The sequence below is a fragment of the Adiantum capillus-veneris genome, chromosome 20, assembly GCF_014529385.1.
Source record: "Adiantum capillus-veneris isolate H3 chromosome 20, ASM1452938v2, whole genome shotgun sequence".
NCBI classification, from domain to species: domain Eukaryota; kingdom Viridiplantae; phylum Streptophyta; class Polypodiopsida; order Polypodiales; family Pteridaceae; genus Adiantum; species Adiantum capillus-veneris.
Genome location: NC_140950.1, coordinates 75,247,859 through 75,266,073, shown reverse-complemented (window position 1 = coordinate 75,266,073; position 18,215 = coordinate 75,247,859). Strand labels below are relative to the sequence as shown.

At 46.8% G+C, this 18,215-nt stretch overlaps 1 protein-coding gene across 3 annotated transcripts in view; it reads left to right on the top strand.

Moving 5' to 3' along the window:
- Positions 1 to 18,215, top strand: part of CHR4 (chromatin remodeling 4) — a 124,098-nt gene that overhangs the window by 63,982 nt on the left and 41,901 nt on the right. For all 3 annotated transcript variants that reach the window (XM_086492589.1, XM_086492588.1, XM_086492590.1), the window contains 2 exons: positions 4,510 to 4,550; positions 4,642 to 4,710. In XM_086492589.1, coding sequence (XP_086348715.1) covers positions 4,510 to 4,550; positions 4,642 to 4,710 — 110 coding nt within the window. The remainder of the gene's footprint in view (positions 1 to 4,509; positions 4,551 to 4,641; positions 4,711 to 18,215) is intronic.

The window sequence follows — 18,215 nt, the reverse complement described above, 5'->3', positions numbered from 1 at the left end:
ATCTACCACACTTGGGTGATAGAAAGGTTATACCATTTTCCTCTTCTTATTAGCACACACACACCCACACCCACACCCACAGACACCCAAGAAGAAGAGAATTTAACGTCGTAGGAAACTATCCCAAGAGACCTTAAAGTTCTATCAGATGAGAAGAGTTGGCTGAAATCAAAGAGAGAGAAGACCTGCTGCCTCTTTCTTGGCGCAAAGACGTGCACAAAGTTCAAACTAGGGCTCTGGTACGAGTTTGAAGGGATCGCTTGCAGCAGGAGATGGTGTTTTTTGCAAATAACGAGCGTGAGAGAGGGAAAACGTACGTAGTGTTGGGCTGCGTGTTGTATTATCACACACTTTTTTGATGTTATGTTCTATTGAATAAGGGTACAAGTGTTAGAGTCACTTAAGTGACCCTAGGGTGGTTCACACCCAAAGAATAAGAACATATACAAGGGTGGCCAGAGGGCCTTTAGACTCGACAACATCAAGGGAGTATTGGAAGGGGGGTAAGCTGTCCATGCTGAAGCCATGTATCTGGAACCATGATGACATCTGTGCATACCAGCATTATGTGTCCCCTTGTAGAGAGAAGGAGAGTCGACACGGCACGAGGGTGTTCTGGGCCAAGAGGCATTGGCCCCAAAGAGTGGCGCCCTTACGGTATTTCTTTATTATCATGCTCGCAAAGTACAACTCCCAAGGGTCCAACTCTCGCCGAGGCTTTGCATCTAGATGGTCTGCGGAAGAGTGGCCCCAAGGGCACTTATAAAACGTAATAAGGGATGCCCAAAAGCAAAGCCCCTAAAGCACTTGATCCAAAAGCATTGCACCCAAAAGCAACAACCTTGAAAAGCTCACATGAAGCTGCCCAAAACTACCAGGAACGCAAAATACGAAAGGCAGTACAATTTGCCATGTCATCACTTGCAGCACAAAACGTTGGATTGCGTATAACTTGCCACGTCAGCATGCTAGGGAAATTTACAGGATAGTAGCCCAGAGGTCAAGCTTTTGACTTTTAGGGTTTTAGGCTCCTCGGTCGGTGCTCCATAAGTTAGGGAGGACCAGCATAAATAATACCTAATCCTCTTTAGTTTAGGCCCCTTTTTGGGTTCAGTTCTTTGGGGTTTCAATTCCTCATGTCCACTTGGCCATTTCTCTTCCTGTTGGGCATGCCGCATCATTACTTTGTCATAGTAGGTACCTCATCCGGCATCATACATGACATCATATGGAAGCTCCAAATCAACCCAATCCACTCGAGAAATTGTGGGTGACCTTTTAGGTTACGGGACCTCTTAACTAAGTCTAGGTGAGTCCACACCCACCAGTAATAGCTCGTAGGGGTACCTACACCCTGGGTGCCATTTCCACATGCCACCACATGATTCCATGCGACCTATGCATCCCAGTAGACAAGAGACATAAGCATAGGCTAAAGCCCATGAGAAAAGATCGGGTACCAAGCGCTAATTGATTGCTATAGCCAACTCTCAACCATTACTGGGATGGCCCACTAGGGTTTTAATTTCATGCACGGTTCTAAATGAGCGGAAAGATCGAAAATCTTCTTTTCGAAAACGAAAGTGCTAGCAAGTATACCGCTATTTCAATTCTAACTACGCTATTTGTTCCTTGAATTTGAAAGTCATCAAGTAAGCTAACCCTTGTTGGGTATGCATGCCCTATGTGTCAAGCGTCTTAACCTGTGGGAAACTCCCTTTTATGAAGCATGGAGGTAGCTTCAATAAAGTTTGCATGGCAAGTTTGGCTTTATATATTGTAAGGTTTGTTTTTACACACAATCATATCATATAGAGTGTTATTTTTATTACTGTGTATCGACTCTCCTCTCTCACTCAACCTTCTGCTGCTCTTCTCCTAGCCATGGCAACCCACCGGCTTCATCCACCATAGCCTGCAACCATCAACTCTATCACTCTTAGCAACCAAAGAGTGTTCTTTTGTTTGTCAAAAGCCTCGTTTTTTCTTTAATTTTTTTGAGTGATTATTTGGAATTATCAAATGTCAAGGTTCCTTTAAGCATTGCAAACCCAGCCAAGGCATGCTCCATCATCCCTCGAAATTTGAATGCCTTTTGCAGGCAATGTAAGCTACTCGGGAAGTCCACAAAAATATTTCACTAACTATTCCTCCAAAGAAATGAGCCTGCAAGAAGCAACCGCCAAATAAGCATCCAGTACATGCCATACATAGGTCCTTGTTGGTATCCTGGCATGATGTGGTATCCTTGCAAGCATGTAGATCACTTGTGTTTTGAGTGTCATATCGTATCCATTGAAAATTGCCTGTTTATAACATGGAACAGTTGCACCATGCCCATGAGTATTTCCTATTGCCATTCAGAGTATGTAGATTAACTGTCATAACCATAAACCCAAGAAATGGTGGTCTACTCTTATCATAAGGGGACAAACTCCAAGGACTTGGCTAGAGTTCAAGCAACTATTTGCTTCCTCATAGCTTACACAGGCTTGACACAAAACGTTTTGAGAGCATGTAATCAGTTCTCGTTCATAGAGAAAAACAATAGTTACAATCAGGAGGGATGGCATCATTCTCTGGATCACTCTTGGAAGGACCAAGAAAGACTTTGTTGATATCTCTTTCTAATGATCAGTTGACTCCATTTGGAAAGCTGAAGGTCTACAAAGAAGGAGAAAGTGTAACGTTCAAGACTTTCCAAGTCCACACGATGAACTAAAGGCTGTGGGTTTTCTCAGCACTATGATGCTACTTTCCCGGAGGGAAAACCCTAGAGATCTTGTACCTGTACGCTTAACCTGAGAGTCTCTAAATGCCTTCGAGTGTTTCCATTGATTAAACACTGTTTTCATGGCATTTTCCTACATATGCTTAGCATATCTCAGATTCTTTGATTACTCTAAAGAGCGGTCTAGAAGATTGCCGACTGCTTGTTTGCTTACAGTTTGGTTGTCGGGGTTTGTAGAGGCATGCTCCTTTCCCATGTGATCTGCGCATGTGTGGTCTTAACTTACTTCCTCCTCTACTTCCTCTTCCGCAATGACCTCTAGCTTTTCATACTCTTCCGTGTCCTGATTGTGTTGAGGAATTGATGCCGTGCCCATGGTAGACATTGGATCGGATTGTCCTAAGATTAACGCTTGACTGAGCTATGATACCATTGAGAGCGGCTGATCCTTCAAGAACAGACGGATTGGCGCTGTACAGACTTGAAACACAATTGAAAACACTGCACAAAAGAACACGTGCGAGAGAGGTGGATTTTCTTTCGGAGATGATTGGCCTCTAAGGTAGGCGGCCTTGACAGTATTTATATATCATATTGATGTTGAGCAAACACAAATCAGTCTCTCTTTGCGTAGAGAGACCCTTCTTAGAAGGTGACTACAACTAGCACGTGGATCTTGATTTTTATAGCTGTTGTTGCTTAAAAGCAACTCATCAAAAGCAAGCTCTAAAAACATTTATCCACAAGAGCAACCGGCACATGGCAACAATCCTGTTGTACAGTCCCTGCCACATCTTCTGAGAGTCAGTACATTTCAGACAGCATGGCCATGCAATTAGGCAACTTTTCGTACAGTTGGTTGTACAGTGCCATGTCATCAGCCTTTGTTTGTACAAGATTTATCACGTTAGTAGGCAGTGTCAGTACTACGCTAGTCAGCTGAAAACTTTTATTTGTCCAAGCTTATGCCGCATATTCACTTTGTGGCATACAATGCCATATCATGAGCCTCTGTCCGTACAGGATCTGCCACAACAGTAGTCAATTTCCATAGTGCTTCAATCATCTGTACAGCTTTATCCATTCAGGAAAATGTGCCATGTCATCGCTTTGTGACACTATAAGCGTCCTTGGCCCCAATTATAAGTGCGCATGAGTGCTCCCTAAGTATCCATCTTGCCCACATGACATGATACAAGCCAAAGACACACATAAACAACCTAAGGGATAGACATTTTGCTCATCTTCCAGCCACAGAGTCTGATTGCCTGCCCCCGAGCGTGGAGGCTTGTAGCTTCTTGGGCGTAGTGCCTCATCTCAAGGATTGGCGCCCGATACCACCAGCCCACATCTTCACTTGGTTGTGCGGGCAAGCACCGCCAGAGGTTTATGTCCAAGTGTTGTGACACACAAGATAGCTCACAAATGAGCCCAGGCCCCAAGGTCCTTATAGGACTTCAGAACTGCCCTGGCTTGGTTGACACTGGCCGGACATTTTCTTAGGCGTCCATCTTGATGTCTTTGGACATAACAGGGCGCCATCTCCAAAGTCAAGAAGTAGCCCAAAAGACACCCTAGAGAACATCTGGAATGCCATCCCTTGTGCCTGAGGCGTAAACCCTAAAAAATTTGGTCCCCTCACCCTTTTTGTAAAAATCTGGCTTTGCAATTTGTTTTGCTGGCTGTGTTTTGTGTGAGTGAAGCCTGCTCTCTAGCTCATTACTACAAACCATTTTTTGATGTAACTGATGTGTTATTGTTCTGTTTTTCTGTTGTAGGTTTGCAGTTTGGAAGAAACTGTGATAGATAAGCTGAACAAGTAAGACTCTTGCTTGAGTAAACATTTATACCTGAGTTTATTTTCTTTTCTTAGGAAGTGTTTAAAATCATATTGTCTGTCATATTCACAGACCAAAATCTGGCAAGCATATACTGGTCAAGTTTGTTGGTTTGGATGATTCAGATGGCAACATACCATTGTATGTATTTTAAGCCCGTCTCTTGCAATCAAGTTTTGGGTCAGTAATTGGAACTCTATTTTGTACGGCACATTTGGAATTTTTAATATTTCAGCAACTTCTGATGGCTGGAAATATGTTATGTGCTGACTCTCATTTAATGACATCGTTCATAACTAGGGTTTCCGCAATCATCAAGGTTTATAGTTCTAGCTGTCAGATTTTGTGGTAGCTCTCTGTTACTTTTCTTTGCTTCATTATGTACCCAAGTGTTTCCTTGGAAGCATTCGCTTTCTCTTTTGGTTTTCATCACTTGATGAAAATTGCTCCGTAGGATTTTCAGCAGTTTGAAAGGCCTATGGATTGGGGCAGGATTTGGAAATGTGTTTGGCTTAGAAACATAAAACTCCAGTCATATTACCCGTGTTACCTATATTTGCACGTGCACATCTTTGTGTAGAATTTTGTTCCTACATAAGCTGTCAGCCTGGTTTCAATTGCATGGCTTTACTATGGATGGATTGGCACCCTTTCAATACTCCATACTTGCGTTCACACGCTCTGACACCAATAGGATCATAAAAAAGGATTCACACAGATTGTTATTGAGAGACAGGGATGCCTGCTCCTCAAGAGTCAGGAAAGAATATGGCTTTCTACAAAATTTTCTTCACGCTACTGAGGATGGATCTATTTTACGCCAGAGATACATGGATTCTCACGGCTTGCACGGGATTTGATGTGTCATAGAACAGCTTCGGACCTCCACCCATCAACTGCACATAGAGATAGGTAGATACACTTAAGTAACCCCCCAGAGCAGTGGATCTGCCCAGAGCAGTGGATATGCAAGCTATGTGGGTTAGAGGTAGAGACAGAGGAGCATCACGTATGTTGGTGCCCAATATATTATGGGATACGTAGACGATTTCTGTGTCTCTTCAGAGAGGAATTGAGACCTCTGTCAAAGGTGATGCCTTGGGCTATTCTTGCTGCAGCTATGCAGGCACAAACATGCTTTATTATGGAGTTCTACATGCGCTAGCAGAGGACCCATTCAAAGGTAGGTGACAGATTTCTTTAAAACCAGTAGCTCTCAGCAGGACCCCAAGAGACACCAGTTTTCAGCTCATGGGACTCTCCTAGATAGAGCTACAAAGATTAGTAAACTTTAACTCCCTCGCACCTCCCGCTGATTACGTCATCAGAGATCATGCTTTGGCAGATAGGCCACTAGCTGGCCCTATTGGTTCACTTATTTGTTCACATTGTAGCTTTTTGTGTTTAGCTTTTGTTGCCCTCTCTCATTTCATTTCATTTCCCTCTCTCTCTCTCTCTCTCTCTCTCTCTCTCTCTCTCTCTCTCTCTCTCTCTCTCGCTTTCATCCGGGTAGCCTTGGCACCAGACCCACCCATGTACCACATCTTACACCCCCCCATTAGTACAGGATGGAGCTAGATAGCTTGATGCATTCTCATGATTGTACTACCTTGAGCATACAGACATGCATATACCCCTAGAGATAGAGCTCCATCCCTCCTCAGATACTCCACTACCTACATTCAGCTCAGTTTTGTATCAATTTTGTTTCATTTGTCTTTCCGATAGACGGATGACATACACACAATGTACATTTGATTTGTCTCATAGGCCGATTTCGGCCTGACATAGACGTTAAAAATCTTTCTTTCTTCTTTCTTCTTTCTCTCTCTCTCTGGGGTACCCACAGAGCTGATATGGGGGATTATGGCATTGTATAGTTCAGTGATGGGTCATGTACGCACCATAGAGGGGATATCTGACATAGTTCACTCCACTGTCGGAGTGAAACAGGGATGCCCATTGTCCTCTACTTTATTTGGTATGTATGTTGATGAGGTCTCTGATTATATTGACAGAGGAGGAGATAGAGGTGCTCAGCTTGCAGGGACATGGATCCCTCTTTTCTTGTATGCTGACAATATCGTTTTGATATCAGACTCACCAGAGGGTATGCAGAGACATTTGGACGCATTGCATAGTTTTGCAGGGGATAGTGGATTGTCTTTCAACCTTTGTAAAACCAAGGTCATGGTGTTTAATACCACGCCACAGTGGGTCAGGAGATCAGCACCTACATTCACATATGGTCAAACAGTATGGAGTAAACTGATGCATACACATATCTTGGGGTGGTCTTTAGTGGACCGAGGTTCACATTGAGAGTGGCAGCAGACACTAGATTGACTTGTGCCTATGCAACCCTAGGCGGTTTAGAGAGGATTTGTTCGTAGGTTCAGTTCCAGGAACCTCGAACAAAGCTCTGGCTCTTCGACACTTGTCACTTCAGTTATGCACTACGGGGTTCAGGTTTGGGGACCATCTGTTGATAGTGCTGGATGGAGTAATATGGAGAGGCCCTTGGTATCTATGATTTCTAGGCTGATTAGAGCCAAGGCCTCAGTTCCACATGACATCATAAGAGCGGAGCTGGCTGCCCCACCTATGGAGATTGAGGCACTTACCAGATCAATATCATTTGTACACAGCTTATGGGACACCACCAGGGACAGATATGCTAGGCTTGCTCTTGAGTCGTCCAGACAATTGGCATTCCAGGAAGATACTTCATGTTGGTATGCACAGATGAGCTCATGGTTTCAGAGACATGGTTTCAGCATGGATAGGCTGCCCCCTTTCCAGTATTGTCTTGATGCACCATCTTTGGCTCTTACACGGATGGAGATTGCTAGACTCGTTCGGCAGGATCTTATCCAACTTGATACCAGGAGGACATGGATAGAGCCATCACGGGAGTTGGGTACGAAGAGGGCTTTCTATAGAGAGCATCTTCTCCAACTCACAACAGACGGATTTGTCACACGGCCCTGCTACATGGACACACATCTATCTCATGGGTTACGATGTGCCATAGGCCAGATACGCACATCTTCACGCCAGCTTGGGATTGAGACAGGTAGATTCAGAGGCATACGAGCAGATAGTAGGATATGTCAGTTATGCCATGCAGAGCTAGAGACAGAGCTTCACTACATATGTCACTGCACAGTCTACTATGAGATATGGGGACGCTTTCACTGCTTATTCAGAGATGGTTTTGACTCGTTAGATAGAGTCATGAGATATCAGGATCAGAGATATCTCGGATCATTTCTACTTGAGATACAGAGACATAGAGACTCTATTGAGAGGGCATAGACAGAGACAGTCCCAGAGACGCATCTCAGATTTCTTCAGTCCGAGTACCATAGAGGCAGAGGGCCACCACCACCATAGAGCTCGGTTCCCACCCATACACGCTAGTGGTACTCTCATTGACCGAGCTATAGAGTTGGGGAGATCGAGACGACCACGACTGAGGAGGGGAGCCACGCAGCACCGACAGAGATTGCGGCAGAGGATCCACAGTATACTAGCACGACACCGAGAGTGTCGATCAGTATAGACTTCTAGTTATTGATGTATTGTATCATGGTGACACTTATCCCCATTTTGTACCTTTGTGGCATTATACCATTGCTCAGCTTACCAGCCACCCATAGGAGTCGGTAGCACTCCTATCTCAGTTTCTAGTTTGTAGTTTTCTTTGTTTGTACCGAGACGTGGTACTAGACTCACCATTGTAATTAGTTTGGTTCCATAGGTTATTTTGGCCTTTTGTAGACGTTAATATATCATTTAATTTCATTTCTCTCGTAGTCTCTCTCCCACTGCCCCTTCAAGCTTCTGCTTTGCTCCCATGCTCCCGCCTGTTGCCTTGCTCCCATGCTCCCGTTGCCCTGCCCCCTACTCGTTCGCTCGCTGCCCCCTGCTCTGCACGGGTGCCCCTGCATCCCCTCTCTCTATCTCTCCCTCCCTCTCCCGCTGCCCCTGCCCCCCCTCTCCCCCTGTCCCGCTGTCCCTGCCCCCGCTTCCTGTTCCATCGTGCTCTACTTGCAACCCCCCAACCAAGCGCTAACCTAATGTGTAGAGAGAGAAAGAGGGGGGGGACAAAAGTAGCGTAGAGAGAAAGAGGGGAAAAATTGCGTAGAGAGAGAAAGAGGGGGGAAAATCGCGTAGAGAGAGAGAGAGAGAGAGAGAGAGAGAGAGAGAGAGAGAGAGAGAGAGAGAGAGAGAGAGAGAGAGAGAGAGAGAGAGAGAGAGAGAGAGAGAGAGAGAGAGAGAGAGAGAGAGAGAATTACTCCCCCTTTCCCTCTCCCTCACCCACTTCTGTATCCCTCTCCCTCTCTTGTTGCGGTCGGTCAATCATGAGAAAGCAGAATCGCAAGGATGACCCGGTGGAGGATGCCATTCAAAAATGCAAAGAAGAATTGAGCGAGTCCATCAGCAAGATCAACCGCCACCTCCTAGGTACTATTAACGAACTCGACGCACGCGTAGCAGCACAAGAAAGCACGATACATACACTTGAGGATCGTGTATAGGCCCAAGATGAGGAAATTGCACTATTCAAGAAAGAGCTTGCAAAGGTGCGGTCGCAGAATGTCCTCGAAGAGGAGAGCTTCAACCCTCTGTCATTGAAGAACTTAACACGATTAAGGAACAAGTACGGGCCATCAAGGAGGTGGGGAGCAACAAAAAGAAATGACGACCTCGTGGGCAGATGTCATCACAAAGACTCAACAAAAAGCAGAAAAGGCCGAAAATGGATTGAAATTGTCAAGAAAGGAAAAGGCAAGGAAATAACCCCCACTCCCACGCCAACCATCATCAACTTGACACTAGAAGAGTAGCAAAGGAGACGTGTACGGGCCTTACACGTAAGGATATGTGGCCTCAGAGACCAAGATAATGTGGATAAAGAGGTGAAAGAACTCATGACTCTGGAGGGAGTCAGCAAGCAGACGCATACGAGGGCTTGGAGAATGGGCACTAAGAAAAGTGGGAGCAACGGAGAAACCTCGAAGGAAAGGGCACTCATTCTCCGCTTCCCCTCCATGGAAGCGAATAAAGACTTCTTGAAGAAGAGACCGACTCTAAAGAAGACTGGCATCTTTCTTGGAGATGACCTCACCCTCTCACAGATTGCTCATATGCAAGAAGTAATGCCGGAAATAAGAGCAGCAAGGGAAAAGGGGAAGATTGCTTTTTACAGGGATGGAAAGGTGGTGATATTGGAGCGACGCCCCGCATGACGGTGCGAGACCTATGGGACCACACTAAAGATGGCAACCTGGAATTGTAATGGGTCACTCCGTCTTGATGTAGGGGCCTTTGAGGATAGCTTCACGGGGAGAGAGATCATTTTCTACTCTGAGACGCATCAAGCACCGGGACAATCCATGCCACAGGTGAGCGGATATAGATGGGAGACATCCTGCAGACAGGAGACCAGATCGGAGTATCGAGGACGGGGCTTAGGGGGAGTGGCAGTTCTATTCAGGGAGGAACTGCAACTACTGATATATATAGCACGCAAGGATGAACATGCTAGGTATATGTGGGTGAGGCTCAGGGCAGAGACGGGCAGATACCTCTACATGGCTAGTTGTTACTTTCCTCCCAATGCGTCAGTATATGCATCACCTAGAGGACAATCCCCCTTTGCTATTTTGGATAATGACATATGGGAGTTTTCCAAGGGTGGTGACATTATCATACTAGGGGATTTCAATGCTAGGACTGCCCACCACCAGACAATATTTTATGATACTTCCAAAGAAATGCTTAGGGAGCTGGACGTCACAGAGATGGGTCTATCCAGACTATCACAAGATGAGGAATACACTGAATATGGCAGATACTTGATAGATATGGGAACCGCACACAGATTGGCCATTGTGAATGGCCTACAAAGATTTATGACAGCTGGAGGTTTTACTTGCTTTCCACACCGACATGGTGCCAGCACAGTGGATTATGTTATGGCCCAGCCAGGTCTCATTCTATTCTTTCAGGATTTCATGGTGGGCACTAGGTCAATTGGAGTAGCAGTTGATCATGCTATCATGTCTTTCACCCCGACTTTTCAGTTTAGCATAGCTCCATTAGGAGAGGTCCCCATACACACTCGGTATACCTTCATGAGGGAGACGGGTTCTACATGCAGCTATGTACCCGGGAGCCAGGATGGGGGGACAGGGGGGCTCAGCTAGCAGGGACATGGATTCCGCTGTTACTATATGCTAATGATATTGTGCTGATTTCTGACTCTCTAGAGGGGATGCAACGTCATTTGGATGCTCTGCATACATTTGCTCGTGACGGTGGATTGTCTGTCAATGTGGGGGTTATGGTGTTCAACACCACACCACAGTGGGTCAGGAGGTCGACACCCACATTTATGTATGGCTAGGAGACTGTGGAGTACACAGATGCATATACTTATCTTGGGGTAGTCTTCGGTGGACCTGTGTTTTCACTTAGGAGAGCATCATAGACTAGACTGACGAGAGCATATGCTGCTTTGGGCGGACTGGGGAGGATGTGTTCGCAGGTTCAGTTTCAGGAACCGCGAACAAAGCTTTGGCTTTTTGACACTCTGGTGACTCCAGCTATGTTCTATGGAGTTAAGGTATGGGGACCCTCAGTAGACCACCATGGGAGATCTGGCAACATAGATGGATGGAGATGTATGGAGAGGCCTCTGGTCTCTATGACCGTTGGGATGATTCGGGCTAAGGCCTCAGTACCACATGAGATTATCCGAACCCAGCTAGCCCCTCCCCCCCCCTCCCCCCCCTCCCCTCGTGGTGGAGGCATTGACGAGATCAGTATCCTTCATGCACGGTGTATGGGATCTCACGAGGGACAGATACGCTCGGCCTACCCTGGAGTCATCTCGACAACTAGCTCTACAAGGCGATACAGCATGTTGGTATGGACAGATGACAGCATGGTTTCAGTCGCATGGTCTCAACATGGATAGATTACCTCCGCTTCAATACTCCTTGGATGCATCCTCCCTGTCTCTCACACAGACAGAGATCACCAGACTCATACGTCAGGATCTGATTCAGCTAAATATCAGGAGCACATGGATACATTCGACAAAGGAGTTGGGCAAGAAGATGGCCTTCTACAGAGAGCATCTTCTCCAACTCACGGAGGATGGCTTTGTGACTAGGCCTGCATACATGGATACACACTTGTCTCATGGGATAAGATGCGCTATTGGACAGATACGCACATCCTCACATCAGCTCCAGATCGAGACTGGTGGATTTCGAGGGCTGCCGACAAGAGCTAGGATATGCCACCTATGTAACTTAGAGCTAGAGACAGAGCTGTACTACACATGTCACTGCCCGGCATACTATGAGATACGCGGCCGCTTCCACTGCCTGTTCAGAGAGGGTTTGGATCTTTTTCTGGAGTCATGAGATACAAGGATCAGAGGTGTCTCGGATTGTTCCTGCTAGAGTTGCAGAGGCTTAGGGAGAGCTTGCTGAGGACATCAGGGGAAAGACAGTCTCAGAGACGAATCACAGATTTCTTTACACTAGCCAGAGGAGAGCCAACGGAGCAGTCATTACAGCAGATCTCAGAGCCTACTCATACTAGAGGTACACTGCTTGACCGAGCCACTGAGCTTGGCAGACCCAGAGGTCCACGACCTTGGGGTCTCCCACTACCGACGAAGGTTGCAACAGAAGATACAGATCACTCTAGCTCGACATGCAAGACGCCCAACCAGGGTACTGACCATGGAGGAGGTCGATGAGATCCGACAACGATTGATGAGAGATTTCATATGAATCCACAAACATCCCCCCCCCCCCCCCCCCCCCCCCCCTCCCCCCGGGCCCCGGCCGCCTATTTTCTTTCTTCTTAGTGTTTAGTGTTAGTTCTTTGCAACTTTGTAATTTCCGTACTCAGACATGGTATCAGATTCACCAATTGTAACTTTTTGGTCTCATAGGTCATTTTTGGAGCAGCACAAGAGGCATACCCACATACTCAGCCTGACCAGAAGAGAGGATCTGGGAACATGCCTCAAAACAGTTGGTACGACGAGGAATGCAGAGAGACGAGAACCCAGGTCCAGAAAGAGCGTACACTTGGGATCATCACATATAAGCAGTCTCGGATTGCTCTTCGGCGTATAGTACGTCGCAAGAAAAGGGCATTTTTAGCCAAACTGGAGAAGGATTTATATCAGCTCTTCTTGAGTTAGGACTCACATGAGGCCTGGCGTTTATTTCACGAGCACTCATCGCCTCCGACAATTACTTCTTCTGAGATTTGGGGTCAATATGTAACATCATTATATACGGTATCTGGACAGCCTCCATTACCAGATCCGCTAGAGCCATGCCCTGCTACTAGTACTTTCTTTACTACGGAAATGGTGGAAAAAGCCACTGATAAGATGAAGACAAGAAGAGCATATGATCATGAGGGACTAGTAGCAGAACATCTGACCCATGCAAGGGATCTACTTTCAGAAGTCCTTGCTCGTTCGTTTAATCGGGTCATGTGTGAAGGACTACCTGAATCTTGGAAATTATCTACAGGGGATCCTATGATACTCGGAAACTACCGTACCATTATGGTGGGACACACATTGACCCGACTGTACGCATCCATTCTGGAACAAAAATTGAGTAGATGGGCAAAGAATGAGGGCATAAGGGCAACAGGACAAGCTGGATTCAGGAGGGGTTATTCCACTTTAGATCATATTCTTACGCTCAGAACCATTATTGAGGAAGGAAGAGCAAGCGGGAGAAGGATGTATTGTTGCTTTGTGGATTTTCGGAAAGCTTTTGATACAGTACCAAGGGCCTGATTGATGTGCAGAATGCAAGAGTTAGGGGTCCCCAAAGAGATTATCTGGGGGATCATGGCCTATACGGGTCAGTAATTGGCTATGTACGTACTCCAGAAGGGGACTCCGACATTGTTCATTCCACCGTTGGAGTAAAGCAGGGATGCCCACTGTCCCCTACTTTATTTGGTATGTATATAGATGAGGTATCAGATTACATTGATAGAGAGGGTGACAGAGGTGCTCAACTTGTAGGGTCATGGATCCCTTTGTTGCTATATGCAGATGATATTGTATTGATAGCAGAATCACCAGATGGAATGCAGAGGCAGTTAGATGCATTACATAAATTCGCGGAGGACAGCGGACTGTCGGTAAATTTGGGTAAAACCAAAGTTATGGTGTTTAACACCACTCCGCAGTGGGTTCGGAGATCCGCACCTACATTTGCATATGGCCAGGCTACAGTAGAGTACACAGATGCATACACATACCTTGGTGTGGTATTTATAGGACCGAAGTTTACTCTTAAGAAAGTAGCGGATGCTAGATTGTCCAGAGCCTCTGCGGCCTTGGGAGGGTTGGAGAGGATGTGTTCACAAGTGTAGTTTCAGGAACCACGAACAAAACTTTGGCTCTTTGATACTGTGGTGGCTTCGGCTATGCTTTATGGGGTCCAGATTTGGGGACCATCTGTGGATCAGGATAATTGGAAGTCAATGGAGAGACCTTTGGTATCTGTGATTTCCCGAATGATTAGAGCCAAGGCCTCCGTGCCACACGCGATTATCTGAGCAGAACTAGCTGCCCCTCCGATAGAAATTGAAGCTCTTACCAGATCAGTGTCCTTTATACATGGTTTATGGGATACAAATAATTGCCGATATACTAGATTGGCCCTCGAATCCTCTCGACAATTAGCAATGAAAGGAGATACATCATGCTGGTATGCGCAACTGTCCTCGTGGTTTCAGAGACACGGGTTCAGTATGGAAAGATTACCCCCCTTACAATACTCTCTTGAGGCTCCATCACTGGCAATTACACGAACGGAGATTAATAAAATCATCCGCCAGGATCTTATACAGTTGGACACTAAGAGGACATGGGTAGACCCTACACAAGAATTGGGCAGGAAGATGGCCGACTACAAAGAAAACTTCCTACAGCTATCTGAAGATGGTTTTGTGATTCGCCCGAGCTACATGGATACCCACCTGTCTCATGGTTTGAGATGTGCTATTGGTCAGCTTCGTACATCCTCACACCAGCTGGAAATTGAATTTGGCAGATTTTGGGGAATCCCACCTGAGAGCGGAATTTGCAAGTTATGCGGAATGGAGCCGGAGACAGAATTACTCTACATATGCCATTGCACCGTATACTATGAGATACGTGGGCGTTTCCATTGCCTTTTCAAAGAAGGCTTTGGACCTCTAGATAGAGTCATGCAATACCAAGATCAAAGGTGCTTAGGCTTGTACCTACTGGAACTACATCGGCACATGGATAATCCAATGAGAAGACAAAGAGCACTACAGCCTCAGAGGCAGATCACAGATTTCTTCGGATCGAGAGAAGTAGGAATGGAAGGAGAAGCAAGAGGCCAGCAGAGCACAAAGGAGTACCCACATTCATACCAAAGGCACCCTCATGGACAGGGCGATTGAGCTTAGGAAATCGAGACGACCACGATCGAGATGCAGAAGCACACTTCATCGGAGGAGACTACAACAAAGGATTAGAAGCATTCTAGCCAAACACCCAGAATGCTCCTAAGAAGTTTATCTAATACTTTGTATTTAGTTTTTCGCATTTATTTTCACACTCACACTTTTCAGACATTGTAACAGATTCACCACTTTTGTATCAGTTTGGTCTCATAGGTCACACTGGCCTTTTTGAAGACGTTAATATAACATTTCATTTCATTTCATTTCTCTCTCTCTCTCTCTCTCTCTCTCTCTCTCTCTCTCTCTCTCTCTCTCTCTCTTTCTCTCATGGTTTCAACATGGACAGATTACCCCCCTTCCTGTACTCTCTCGATGCACCCTTGACTCTCACAAGGATAGAGATCACTAGACTTATCCGTCAAGACTTAATTCAGGTAGATACCAGGAGGACATGGAGACAACAGACACGGCCGTTCGGCACGAAGATGGATTTCTATACAGAGCATCTTCTCCAACTCATTGAGGATGGATTTATGACTAGGCCCAGATACATGGATACACACTTGTCTCATGGGATAGGGTGTGCTATTGCTATTGTTCGATGAACTTCCCAAGAAGGGCTGTGCTCTGCTGTGCTGGGTCTATGATCCCAAGCCCTCCCTGTGAACAAGGAAGAGTGATGACCTGCCAAGCCACTTTGGCTCGGGCTATCTGAGTGTCACGCCCTGACCAAAGTAAGTTCCTGATTAGCCTCTCTATCTGGGTGATACAAGAACTTGAGAAGATCCAGCAAGAAGTGGTGTACCACATATCAGCCAACAACACCTGGTTGGCCACTACAACTTTGCCAGCCAAAGAAAGTCGTGCGGAGCTCCAATGTAACAACTGTCTCCTAATAGACAGGAGGAGGGGAGCAATCTGCTGCTTGGGAGACAAGTCCAAACCAACGCGACAACCCAAGTATCGAACTTCAGTCCCTGGGGGAGTCCACTTGAAACCCTCAACTGGCATCCAAATCGGGCACAGGAGCACTACGAACCGAGAAAGCCACTGTCTTTCTCTAGTTGATCAGTGCGCCAGATGCACAACAGAAGGTCTCTAGAGCCTGCTCACACCTGTGAAGGTTGGCGTCCTGGCCATCCAAGTACAAGGCTGAGTCTTCGGCAAACTCAGCGTCCAGTAGCTCATCTCTCGAATAGGGAGTGCTAAGCCCCATAAACCAACCTGCTGCGACACCAAAATTCTGCTCATCGCCTCAGCATAGAACAGAAAGAGGAAGGGGGCAAGAGGAGAGCCCTGTCTGACCGAATGTGTGAGCATGAAACGATCACCTCTACCTCCTGACAAAAGTACCTGACTGTGTGCTCGTCTCTACAAAGCTGACACCCCTCTGATCCAAGCATGTGAGAAGCACATCCTGCGTAGAGTGCCCTCCACAAAGTCCCAGTCAACTCTGTCCTAGGCCTTCTCAAAGTCGAGAAGAAGAATCACCAGATCCTCACCACGGAGCCGCGCTAGGGTAGAAGCCTCCCAAAAAGTAAAGATGATGTCAAGGATACTGCGCTCCTTGACAAAACCTGTCTGAGTCCCATGTATAAGGCTCTCTAGAAGTGGTTGGATCCTCAAACTCAGAGCCTTGGCAAGAATTTTGTAGGCTGAGTTGAGGATGGTGATGGGGCGCCAAAGGAGCCACCCTCCTTGGGAGTGAGGTAGATAAAACCCTCACTCATGCTGTCAGGCATCTCTCCAGTGTGCAAGATAAACTGAAAAGCACTGTAGAGATCTGGGCCAAGCAAGTCCCAGTATTCCAGGAAAAAACTGGGAGTCAAGCCATCCTCACCTGGACATATACCACGGGGGAGTGCACTAAGAGCTGTGTGCAACTCCTCAAGCTGGCAACCCAAGCCTCTAATGCATCTCCTCAGTCACAAGGCAAGGTATCTGTGCCCACACCTGCTCCCTGCATGTATCTTGACGCCCTGACTGAGGCTATGCAGACAGTAACTCAAGGTAAAAGTCAGTAGCAACCGCATGCATGTCCTCTGGCTCAGAAGCAATTGACCCGTCGGGCCTCCTCAACTGTCTGACCTTGGCATGCGTATGTTGAGGTCCCACTGCCTCCAAGAAAGCACCAGTCACTCTGTCACCCACCTGCATCCACTGAGATGCCTGTCGATGCAAAGCAAACTTATGGTGCCGCTCCTCTGTGCTAACAAGCTCTTGGCAAGCCTGTTGTAACTGCTCCTTTAACCAAGGACTGTCTGGATGCTGCTCTTGCATCCTCTGCAAGGAAGCAACGCCCCGTTTGAAACGTTGCTGCTCCTCTCTCGCTGCAGCTAGGCGTGCCAAAGACTCCGGGAGAAAGAAACGATTAAGTTGAGCTAATCCTAAGGTCACTCTGTCAGCAGGAGAATCCTCCATGTCCAAGCTCTCTGTCTAAAGAGCCTCTACCAGCTCTCTGAGTGCAGAGTCCACCAAGACCCTCTTAGGGATGCGAAACATCGTGCTCCCCCTCCTCTGCCTATCTGCTAGTGTGAGGATCACTGGTGCATGGTTCGAGAAGGAAGTCCCTGCCAGAATGCCAACTGTCCCACCCAAGTCACAGAAATGGTCACTAGTGTAGAAGCGATCTATCCGCGATAGATTCACTCTTCCCACTCTGTGGTCCGAACGGGAGAAGGCTTGCTGTCTGGGGGCCTCACAAAGCTAGATTGTTGGCACATATCCGAAACCCTCAAGAGTCATATAAAACCTCTCCCAAGCTGCCAGCTCAACTCCATGCACAGTAGCATGGCTACCACCAATCTTGTCAGAAGGGTCCTCCAACTTGTTGAAGTCACCCCCTATGCACCACTGCTCTGTCTGCGGCAGGGACTCAGCAATCTGTGGCCACAACTCTGCTCGTGCACTCGCCACCATTGGGCGCATATATGTTCAGGAAGCCCACAAGGCAACCCTGAACATGCATAGTGATCCACTGAGCCCTGCCTGGCACAATAATCCCTCTGCGCACAATGGCCTGCTGCAAAAAATCTGCAATAGTCATACGTGCCCCACCCTGGATGCCTCCAGGTCCAAAAGCAACTTACCAAAAAGTATCATATCGTCCACGCAAGAGCTGACCACATCGTCTAATGCGGCTC